The 11,237-nt window shown below is 36.5% G+C and overlaps 4 protein-coding genes across 4 annotated transcripts in view; 2 read left to right on the top strand and 2 right to left on the bottom strand.

Annotated features, from left to right (window-relative positions):
- Positions 1-1,547, top strand: part of LOC104723564 — a 2,736-nt gene extending 1,189 nt beyond the window's left edge. Inside the window, exons 2-7 of the mRNA XM_019231570.1 lie at positions 375-413; positions 488-541; positions 667-720; positions 889-942; positions 1,038-1,109; positions 1,239-1,547. Of these exons, the coding sequence (XP_019087115.1) occupies positions 375-413; positions 488-541; positions 667-720; positions 889-942; positions 1,038-1,109; positions 1,239-1,352 (387 nt within the window). The 3' untranslated portion in view covers positions 1,353-1,547. The remainder of the gene's footprint in view (positions 1-374; positions 414-487; positions 542-666; positions 721-888; positions 943-1,037; positions 1,110-1,238) is intronic.
- LOC104723563 (protein RALF-like 33) lies at positions 2,068-2,851 on the top strand. The gene has a single exon (XM_010441945.2). The coding sequence runs from the start codon at positions 2,159-2,161 to the stop codon at positions 2,525-2,527; it is 369 nt and encodes a 122-aa protein (XP_010440247.1). The 5' UTR covers positions 2,068-2,158; the 3' UTR covers positions 2,528-2,851.
- On the bottom strand, positions 4,255-6,483 carry LOC104723562 (heat shock factor-binding protein 1). Its single transcript, XM_010441943.2, has 5 exons — positions 6,379-6,483; positions 5,298-5,351; positions 5,161-5,184; positions 5,022-5,064; positions 4,255-4,612 (listed from the first exon to the last, which is right to left on the bottom strand). Exons 1-5 carry the CDS (start codon positions 6,379-6,381, stop codon positions 4,482-4,484), a joined length of 255 nt encoding a protein of 84 aa, XP_010440245.1. The 5' UTR covers positions 6,382-6,483; the 3' UTR covers positions 4,255-4,481.
- On the bottom strand, positions 7,425-11,119 carry LOC104728027 (translocase of chloroplast 159, chloroplastic). Its single transcript, XM_010447069.2, has one exon. The coding sequence runs from the start codon at positions 10,947-10,949 to the stop codon at positions 7,521-7,523; it is 3,429 nt and encodes a 1,142-aa protein (XP_010445371.1). The 5' UTR covers positions 10,950-11,119; the 3' UTR covers positions 7,425-7,520.

Below are 11,237 nucleotides of genomic sequence, written 5' to 3'. Positions count from 1 at the left end.
GAAGAAAGTCTCGTTTCTTCCTATGTTTCTTTCTTTGGCTGAAACTTCACTTTTGTTCTTGTGGATTTTATGGTTCTGTTTGAATTTATAGAGTTCCACTAGATTGAACAATTTCAAGATATCTGGTGGATCTTGGGGCTATTCACTGTGTAACACATTTAGATTTTGTTTGAATCATTCTCCCACTGGAAGTTTTTGGTGGTTTTGATTGATGGCTTTGTTTGTGGTTTTTGTAAATTAACAATAATCTCATTGGTCTTAAAGCATGATTTTCTATATAAGATTTGTTGTGTTTCCTCTTTCCTGTCCTATACAAGTTTCAAGATTATGACTGAAACTGATATTGATCTTTTGGTTGTTTCTCCCTGATGCAGAAGAAAGATAACACCAGTCCTGTTGATTCAAAGCTCACGGTATGTTGCTGTGTCTTGCATTCTATTTCTTATGATCAAGCGGTTTTCTCAGTTCTGGATTTTGTTTTCTGTAGGAATTGAATGAATCAAGGGCTGAGTTGCTTAACAGGATCCAGAATCTGAAACAGGTTGTTTTTTTAACACCATATATGCTCATCACTGACTTTTTTTCATCTTTTTTTACACATCTATCTTCTTTTCTTGAACAAATATAACAATCTTGTATCTCTTTATCTGTTTCTTATCGTCACAGGACTTACAAAGTTGGAGAGGTAAATTGGACACTCAAGTTAAAGTCTACCGTGAGGTGAGTCCCATTCCTAGTCCTGTTTCTACATTTTGTGGTTTCTCTCTGTCAAGCAAATATATAATCTTTGCTCCCAAAGAGAATTGCTTTCCTTAGTCAGGATCAGTTTAAGGCGATAGAAAAGCTCTCCTCTTGAACTGTTTTAAACTCTTCATTGGTGCTTTACAGGAGCTCTCTGGGCTAAAGAAGACTCTGAATCTTGAAGTTGAGCAGCTCCGTGAGGTATGTATGTATATTGAGCCAGCATGGACATTGATATATTACCAGTTTCTGTATCTTGATACATGTTTGATTTCGTGTCATTTCGATACAACTAGGAATTCAAAGATCTGAAAACCACCTTAAATCAGCAACAAGATGATGTTTCTGCTAGCCTCAAAAACTTAGGCGTGAGTCTCATGACACTCTCTTCTTCCTTATTGTTTTCAATAGATTGGAAAAAAGACTGGCTTTTTAAGCTTACAGAGAGACTAATCTATGTTTCCACCACGACGATTCTCTGTTTTTGTGACTTGCAGCTACAAGATAACCCCAAAGATTCAAAAGAGCAAATGGATAAGAGCAGTGAGGTAACAGAAGAAAAACTCGAAGCTCCATCAACTGATGACAATGCGAAAGAATCAGAGCATTAGATGCTTGTTCTTTTGATCTTGTCATTACTACTACTACTACTACTACTACTACTACTACTATTAATTACCACTACATTGAGATTGTACTAGTACGCTTAAAACTTGATTCCAAAATTGGTTTGCAGCTGATTGTTATGCTAATAACTTGATTCCAAATGCAGAACCAACTTTAGTACATATCTCAAAAATCAAACTTCTCCTCCGTTCTTGACATCAAACGAGATTTTTAAATATTTATGCATATCAATCCCATTATTGATCCAAAGTTAATATTCAAAATCTTAAGATAGGAATAGGAGCTACATACAATAAAGTTGCGCATTTCCCTAATTTTAAGATATACATATAGAAGCTTTTAAAATTTCAAAATGGATCAATCAATGAACCAACCAACCAACCAAGTACTACATGATACCAATAATTTCACTTGTGTGTTTAATTTTTGAAATAAAAGTTACTCTTTTTTTTGTTTCTTCTGATATTCTTCCTCATTTGTTCAAATTTTGCAATTTAGCTTTTGATTTGTCAACCAATTTGAGCCTAACTATATAATATTTTCTTTCATAAGTTGGTACCGTATTCAATAAAATAAAAAAACGAAGTTTATTGAATGACACAAAGCACCTAAAACGCGTTAAAACATTTTTTATACAAGTGTCAAGTGGCATAAACCCGTAAATATTCCCGGCGGTAGTGGCAATTTCAATAACACTTTCTCTTTTAAACCATTTCTCTCTCTGTCTTCAACAAAACTTTTCAAACACTCCAAAAAAGCTCAGAGAAAAAGAAAAAAAAAGAAAGAAACAATGAGAGGACTCTCCACAAAATCCGGTGCCATAATCACCGCAATTCTCACCGTCAACTTCTTACTCACCACCACCGCCGCAACTACAACCTCCCAATCCTCCGTCGGTGTTTTCATGCCGTCGAGATGCACCGGTTCCATCGCCGAGTGCTCCTTATTATCATCCTCCTCCGAGGAGGAGGAGTTCGAGATGGACTCTGAGATCAACAGGCGCATATTAGCTACGACGAAGTACATAAGCTACGGTGCGCTGAAGAGGAACACGGTACCATGCTCACGACGCGGCGCATCTTACTACAATTGCAGACGTGGAGCTCAGGCTAATCCTTACTCTCGTGGTTGTAGTGCCATTACTCGTTGCAGACGATGATGATTTACCAATTTTATTACTTTCTCTTCCCTTTTTATGTACTTTTAATCCTCCATTCTTTTGTTTTTATATTTATACAATTTTTTTGCCTAAGAGTATTATATACTTATGTTTAAAATTTCATTGCAGTATCATTTTCATACAGTCAATTTCGTGACCATATATAGTAGTAGTGTATGTACATTTCATTGCAATATAAGTTTGATATATGAACAAAAATATATAGATGTTATACATTTCTGATTAATATATATCAGGAATTATTAGTAATGATTAAGGTGTAGTGTGAAATAATGGTAATAAAGAAAATGATATTTATGTGTATGGGTGCTTTTTGCATGTGCAGAAGAGAAATCCAGGTGTTCATATCATATGGAATAAATGTGATTTAATTTTTTTTTGAATTTTAATATTATAGCTGTTGTTCAAAATTCAAATGGGAGAAAAATATGATGGGAATTAATCAATTTTGTTCCTACTTCCTACCAAAAAAACAATAAAGTAAATCAATTTTTTTTTGTTTGGTTTACTTTATTGTTGAATAATGGAGTAATATTTAAACTGTGGAGATGTGGGAAAAATAGAGAGAGGCAATAATAATTGGGAATGGTTGGTGCCAAACTGAAGGGGCAGCTTCACATGCAAATGCTTTCGGCAGAACCACACGTGGCTTATTTATTACGTTTTTTTTTTCTGGTATAGAAATAGAACTAACAATAAATTTATATTAAATTAGATACTACAACAATTTGTATAAAAACCCAAAGAAACAAGAGAAAAAAAATGTCAACAATTGTGGGTACAACAGCTGACTTGTCTTCCTGGAGGAGCCACTTGGGGATGGAGGAGGAGAAAAATTTGTCAAAAGAGAAAGAAAACGTTACACTGAGAGAAGTGAGAACAAGAGAAACACTAATTTACTCCCATAATTGGAGGGATGCTGATTTGGGGGGAGAAAAGTAAAAAAAACAAATAACTACAAAGCATTAAATATAGAACAGACACTTTAATTTTTTTAATGCACTTCATCTAACGGCCCTTATTTGCTCCTCTGTCCCTCGAAGGATTTGTCACTTTTACCGTTTTACGTATAGAATATATAAGTCTATATACACTACAAAACTAATACTGTAAATTACTGCGTAATAATACATAGCCAAAGTTTGGAGAGAGGGGTTTTCGACCGCAAACTCATACATCATGGACAAGCATATACCAACTCATCACCAGCCGGCTGTTAGTGACAAATTGATTATGATAAGTTTGTTTCGTTGCTTCTGCTTACGTTTATTACTTTTGTTTTTTTGAAACCAACCTCATACTTTTAAATAATTAGGGCATAAAAGGTAAACTGGAATATATTCTTTTGTTTGAATTCACATTGGGCGCAAAAGTAAAACTGGAAAATATTTTTGGTTATAGAAGTACCACTTATTTTTAAGAAAAAACACATGCGAACATAGAAATTGCGCTTTGGGATAATGCAAGCCTATATACAGCTATGAGACTTGATTCAAATAAAATCTAAACCATACCTCTACAGTACTGTATGAGTGTAAAACTTGTAATCGCTATATACGTATTCCGTCTACCTATGGCTCCAATACTTTCATTTTTGTTACTTTGGAATCAAAGCGAAGATGTAACAATAGTCAAGTTGGAAACTTGGTTAGCTAATTTTTCTTTTTCTTGATAACTTGTGGTTGTAATGACTTCTCACTACTCTCAAAACCAAAATAGGAAAGGTAGTTCATAAGTGCAGAATAATGTAACGCACCACATCATCAATCTAACTTAACAGTAATAAACTCATTTCTTAAAACAGGAATTTAAAAGTAAATACTGCTCTTAACAAATTTCCATAGTTTTTTTCGTTTCTTCTGCAAATGCTATTATAAGCAAAAAGATCATGACCTGTCAAGCATTTGATAGTTTGTGAGCACCACCCTCCTTTTCAACTGGAACTAGCCGGTGTTTTGGGTTCATCTTTGACGGCTGGAGGAGGAGTGCCTTCTACTCCCATCTCGGCTCTTAGATCATTGATGCTTTGCTCCAGCTCATTGATTCTACCTCCCATGTCATCAAGTGAACCATCAAAGTTAAGGAGATCAAAACCAAAATGTCATGAACACAAAATTGCTGAAAGAGTTCCCACAGATTCCAAAATTTGTACAATTTCATGGTGACAAAGTTGGATTTTGTTAGCGAGCAGAAGAACAAGTATGTATATAATATCAACTTAACAAGAGAACATACCATGGAACAATGTGGTTCTATGACTATCCATAGAATAGACTCATTTAGACTCTCAAGACTTACTTAAATCAGAAACAGATTCTACTGATCATTGCTTATTCCTAGTACTAAATTTCTTTTCTTAAAGACACAAAGAATCACTTATCACGTATCATCATTACTGCTCTAGGAGGGAGACATATAAAATATTCTAATGAAAGCAACATTCAAGCAAAACCACAGATTGGTATAAGGATATTCTTTGTGATGATGGAGTCCGACATTGTCTGGAACCTGGTTTGCTGAAACACACAATGAGACCAAATTTAATCAGAATCTACCTATTGAAGTTACAATTCCAAGGCCTAAGAAGACATAAAAAAAGCTGAAAAACTTACCATCTGATGGAGAAGATTTTGGACCTGCGTATAAAAATTCAAGGTATCAGTGATAATACAAAGTGATGGTATTGTCTGAAAATGAGAAACATACCAAACAAAGAGAAGAAATAACTCTATTAGAAACGGAAACTCACAAAAGCTGTCATATCAGCAGTGCTCTGCTTAGTGTCCTCAGAATCATGTCCATCCTGTAAGCATAAAGAAAAATACTGTGTAAGAGGAAGCAAAAACACAACTCAATTGGATCTATTACATGCATCAAGACAGGAAGATGAAGCTTTATAATAATAATGAATAAAATCATTTTGAGGATAAAACACAAGCATTCAACTATTGCTCATGAAGTATAATTTCTATCTGAATTCTCTTAGTACCAACATGAAGTATAATTTCTATCTGAATTCTCTTAGTACCAACATCACAGACAGCAAACTCAAAACATTGACAGTCCAAAGAAAACTTATACGGTCCGCCAATCAGATCCTGAACTTTTATGATCACAGTAGTGGAGTTCTTGCAAAGACTGAAATTCTCAAGTACAAAATCCACAGAGAGAAAAAAAAGAAAATCAAAAAAATGTAAAAGAATATTGTAACCCGCAAAAAAAATGCTCAAAGTCGCCCAGATGCGTACGTTTAAGCTCTGAGAAGAACAAAAGATATAAACTCAAAACTTCAAAAATCAATCCATATATAAACCTAATCCGAAGATACACAATCTGAACTTTATAACAACGTAAAAACTCGTTTTAAGGACAATCAAGTATAAGCCTATATAGCTCATGAAGGAAAATCTCAATCTGAAACTTCTTAGTAACAACATCAAACACATACCAAAAAAGCTCCGATACATGAACATTTCTAAGCACGGCTATACAAGAAAGAAAACAGATCCTAACTTCATTCAAGTTTCGCGATACTGGAGTTCTTGCGAAAAACCCAATTCTAAAGTATGAATCGAACAAAAAAAAATCCCCAAATCGTCACTATATACACTAACAATTTGGGTAATCGATCTACAATAACAGAGCAAAATTCGAAAAAAAAATCATGCCAGATTCCCATAAACCGTTTTAAAAACCTAATCCGAAGATATATCATAGGAAAAAAAATAGACTTATAATTAAATCGAAAAAATCCAAATAACGAGCCTAGGATTCGTGAATGAATACAACAAATTATAGAAACGCGCACTGATCTGAAGAAGGAGACATACCATTTTTAGGGTTTTTTCTTCAGTCTGATCGGACGATTTGGAGAAATTTTTGATTCAGCGGAAAGCGATGAGAGGATTGAGAGAAGCGATGTGTGTATAACCCAGACTTATAGATATGAAATGTCTAAAATAGCCCTATTTACTTTAGTATCCGTCGTTATGATTTCGGGTCTGATTGGTAACATAAGGAACTGTAAGCTTTTACGGAATAGTGTAAAACTGTAAGAAAGAGCGGTACATGAAAGCGGTACCAAAAGTTGAGAGTAAAGTTTTTAATAAAGTGTTCAGTAAAATTTTTGTGATTGGTAAAAAATCAAAGTTGTACATTTGTACCGCTTTGTTTTTGGTTACCAATCACACTCTTCATTGGGTGGGAATGGGATCATGTGTGTGTGTTATTCAGATTTCAAAATTATATGGATGGTTTGGGTAGTGAGATCTAGATCTTAGGATGATCCATTTTGGTTTAATTTTAACCGGATTACAAATAAAAAACGTGGGTGTCAAATGTCAATAAATACAGAAGAAAAAAAAAAGTTTATTTGACAAAGTAGGAAAAACTAAAAGTTGATATAAATTTTTTAAATCTTTGGCCATTTTTCAAAAACTTTGGTTGGTTATTAGTGTTTCCAAAACCATAAACATTGCTTTTTACACATCAAATTAAGTTAGCATACAAACTAAGCTATTTTAAGTTCACACAATGCAAAAAGTTTTATAATACAATTTTAAAGTATCTTTATTTGCAATTATCTTATTTTAAAAATTGGGTTATTTTTGTTCCTCTTGATGAAGGCCAATAGCATAAATACTGAGTCCATTGATGGGTCAATCCTACAATCCGATTAATACACATTGATGACTAAAGTTTGTAGACAATGTAAGGAGGTTGTTGAATATTATAGCATGAATTACTAGATCACAAGTTCACACCATTTGGTTAGATTGTTTCTAACCCCACAAAACCAAAACGACCAAATAGGAGAAGAAGTAACAAAACTGAACTAAGAGAAGGGTCCTTATCCTCACAACATTTGTATTTGATATATTTAATTTCGTGTATTGTTAATGGCATAAACACAGAATCCAAAAGTGATGACGAAAACATGTGATATGTAACAAATTCTACAACAAGAGCAATTTTAAATATCTTCTTTTCCACCATAGACCGAAGTGAATACGGACATCAGCATAGGAACCAAACCTATAACAGACATTGACCCTCTCATCCTCACCAAGTCCTGTTCGTCGTTTCTACAGCCACGGCTTCCAATGGAAAACCCGGTGTGCAAATCGGATGTATCGAGATAGATACCCAACCTTTTTGTTGCTTGGAAACCAAGTCTTCCTCTTCTGGTTCTCACACGACAAGGAACCCAAGTCTTCTCGTCTTCTGGTTCTTGATTCTCTATGAGAAGTGTTTCTTGTTCGAGACATTCTTGACTCTGTTCGTCCCAGATAATTTTGGGGTAAGAATCCAGTAATTTCCTTTTCTTCTCCTCCAAATCATCATGTGAATAAGAAGTATGCCCTGAGTTAAGCAAAACATTCCACAATGAACAAAAAAGAGTGAAAGAGCTAGGCTGGGAGCCAACGACACCAGCCTTTTCCACATCGGTGTGATTCTGCTTTTGCAAAGAACCGGCTTTAGACTTGATCTTCACCGAGCAACATAAGATCAATAGGTTCAATCTCCAGTCTGGACAAGTAGATTCACTGCTTTTGTTTGCCGAGAAAGAGCTCATGTTGTTCTCTGCCAGAACAATTCTAGGCATCTTGCTCTGGCCTACACAGCTTAACTTAGGTACTGCTTGTCTGATTGATTGGTGCATGAGAGAAGATCTCTGTGCAATAAAGTCTTTGTAGCTTACAGTATCTGGCACATCGGAAGCTGCATGAGTTAGAACCACGATAGCATTTTGCCAAATTGATGAGCCTAGAGAACTAGTGATGATTCTAAGTAAACGGATGTCTGGAGTGTCATCTAGACGGTCAATATAAAGGAAGACATCAATTGGGAACTTTCTCATGCTCTTCTTTATCGACAGAAGGACTTCCTGATTAAACTGTTCCTCAGTTGCAGAAGACACGAGACCTGGAGTATCAAGTATTCTTATCAGGATTCCTCCTACATTCCCAACTATGTAATTTGCAGACTTTGTGGTAACTCCAAATGCACCAACAGGAGACTTACTCTCCCCAAATATTGAATTAACCGTTGCACTTTTTCCCACCCCGGTTTTTCCAACAACAAGGACGTTAATGGAGAAGTTTAGATCATCTCGGACCTCTTGTTCAGGCAGCATTATCTTTGTTCTGTCAGACACGTAATCAATCCCGAAGGATGTTTGATGTTCTCCACCAACTAGGCTCAGCTTAGACGCAGCTTCAGTAACAGCTGAATTTTCACTGCAATGACCTGTGCTTCTTATAATCCTCTGGAGCTTCTCTTTCAAGAGCTTGGTCTTCTCAACTCTTTCCTTGACTTTCTCACTTATCAGCTGCAAAGAATGATCAGAGGGTAATACTTCTGAATAATTCTGGAAAGTGGACTCAGAGAGCTTCTCCCTTGTATCACCTGTTCCTTCGTAATTTTCAAGCTCCATAAAAGTTTGATTGTGAATCAACTGTGCCATCTTCGTCTCATTTTCCATCATATCATAAGTAACTACAGAAGAAATTTCAGGCATGGTTCTCTCAACATCTTTAACCGTAGGCAAAATGGTTTCTTCTACGCCCACTGAGATTTGATTTGGTTCGCTATCAGACTGAAAACTGACCAGCTTATTAATGTGCTCCGAAATCTGCTCCCCCCTTTCCACAGTCTCATTGGCTGTCTCAAAGAAACTTCTTAAATTTGATGCGCTATCTTCACAAGGAAGTGATAACTTCCTATCATTATCGTCTGATTCTTGATTTTCTTCATTTTCAGACTCTTGTTCAGCTTTTTGATCGGAAGAACCACACCCACTTACAACGACATCTATTCCTCCAGAAACCTCAAGGTTTCTCGTCGTTACAGAATCCAGAGTTGGAGTTACCTGAAAACTTTCAGAACTCAGATCAATTTCAGGTTTGTCTAATTCACTAATAGCACTAGACTCATTTTCCAAGTGTTCTTTTGCCCCGCCCATCATATTTACAGCGGCTTCATCCCCTGAGTCTCTGCTTTCTGATCCAATAGACCCCTCACATGGAATCATCAATTCATCTGCTTCACAGGCACTACCAACATAAATTATGTTATTGCTGATACTTCCTTGACCCACCCCTTGTTCGACAAGGCTGCTGATAGTTTCATCTGATCCTATATCCTCATCAACAGCGTTTCCTTCACTTTCCAGTAGAAACTCATTGCAATCACGTGGCACAACACCAAGAATACTCTCAGAGGACATCAACCCATCGTCAGAAGATTTCTCTTGGACCATATCTTCCTCTGTGGAAACAAGTTCACCTACTTTAGAGCCTGAGTATTCTGGTTTATCGTTCATTCCCATTTTTGCTAATTCAACTGCATTATCTTCTACTCTTTCTGCATCACTTTGCTTCATCAATGCATCAAATTCATGAATGTTACCACCACCATTGTCCTTGTTGATGGCACTTTGAACATCACCTTTCTCGATGAATTGCTTGAAACTTTGACCCAATTCCATACTCGCCTCAGTAGAGTTCCCTTCATTCTCTGCCATAAAATCATTAGAACCTCCTGGTAGAACACCGAGACTTGATTCCTCAATATTCCCAAAGGACATCAAATCATCATCTAATTCTTCTGAATACTTCATTCTCACCACTTCTTCATCTGGAGAGACAACATCCGAACACTCTGGCTCATCAACCACTCCATTATCTCCAGTTTCGGATTCTTCATCACTAGGAGCCTTTGTAACACGCAACATCACAGCCTCTTCATCACCACTACCCAAAATTTCGTCAAATTCCTCATCATCCAAAGACAAAATAGCCCTAGGAATGACTACTTTTGCTTTCATGCTAACTCTATCAGCTTCACTATCTTCACTCTCACTAACTCCCTCAACCTCATCACTAACCTCACTCCCTTCCTCAAAAGAAGAGTAATTCACGGACGCTTCCTCATCAATATCACCAGCAAATGGTCTATAAATCACACTCCCACCTGAAAAATCATCACTTCCATCTCCAGCATCTCCACCTAGCTCTTCCCCTAGTAACCTATGAACCCTAACCCCACCCGTAATCACATCCTCTAACTCATTCTCATCGTCTGCGTCCCCCGAAACAGACTCAAAACCATCATCTGTCCCAGAATCAATTCCCCTACTAGCTTCACTACTTGCTAAGCTATGTTCCTCGACTACAGAATCATCATCATCATCATCATCATCCTCATCAACTGTAAGAGGTGCACGAATTGGAACAGAACCAGCAGATGAAAACGAGCCAGAGAGAGTACGGGTGAGAAGAAACGATTCAGCTCTTGCCGCCGCAACCGCTCTCACCGCTGAAATCGAAACGCGAGGCTTCTCCGAATCGACCGTTGCTGCCGCGAGAATTGAAACAATTCCAGGCTTCTCTGATTCCATTTTTACTCAAAACATCCAAATAATACAAAAGGTGTAATTTGTAGTTTTGTGTTTGTCTGTGACGAGTTTGTTAGGGTTTAAATTTAAGATTTATGTGAAGCTTTTTGTGGATATGGAAGTGATAGTGTGGAATACGAAAGAGCCACACAGAGTGTGAGAGCGATGCAAAACGTAACAGGCGGCTGAAGACAAAATTAATGATTTTGCCTAATTATCCACTTTTGGGGTCAATTTTGAAAATTTAAAATTTTAAAAAGGAATATACGGAATATTTCAAAAGTTGTGGGG

This window comes from Camelina sativa, chromosome 11, assembly GCF_000633955.1.
Source record: "Camelina sativa cultivar DH55 chromosome 11, Cs, whole genome shotgun sequence".
NCBI classification, from domain to species: domain Eukaryota; kingdom Viridiplantae; phylum Streptophyta; class Magnoliopsida; order Brassicales; family Brassicaceae; genus Camelina; species Camelina sativa.
The sequence above is the reverse complement of the archived record's forward strand: the minus strand, read 5'-3'. Positions and strand labels throughout refer to the sequence as shown.

Bases quoted from the DNA above. Each gene is read 5' to 3' on its own strand.
- LOC104723563 (XM_010441945.2), top strand. From the start codon at position 2,159: ATGAGAGGACTCTCCACAAAATCCGGTGCCATAATCACCGCAATTCTC.
- LOC104723562 (XM_010441943.2), bottom strand. The intron at 5,185-5,297 runs GTGAGTTTCCGT...TTTTATACGCAG, and splicing joins CTGCTGATATGACAGCTTTT to GTCCAAAATCTTCTCCATCA. The intron at 4,613-5,021 runs ATATCCTTATAC...TTGATGGTTCAC, and splicing joins GGACTCCATCATCACAAAGA to TTGATGACATGGGAGGTAGA.
- LOC104728027 (XM_010447069.2), bottom strand. From the start codon at position 10,949: ATGGAATCAGAGAAGCCTGGAATTGTTTCAATTCTCGCGGCAGCAACG.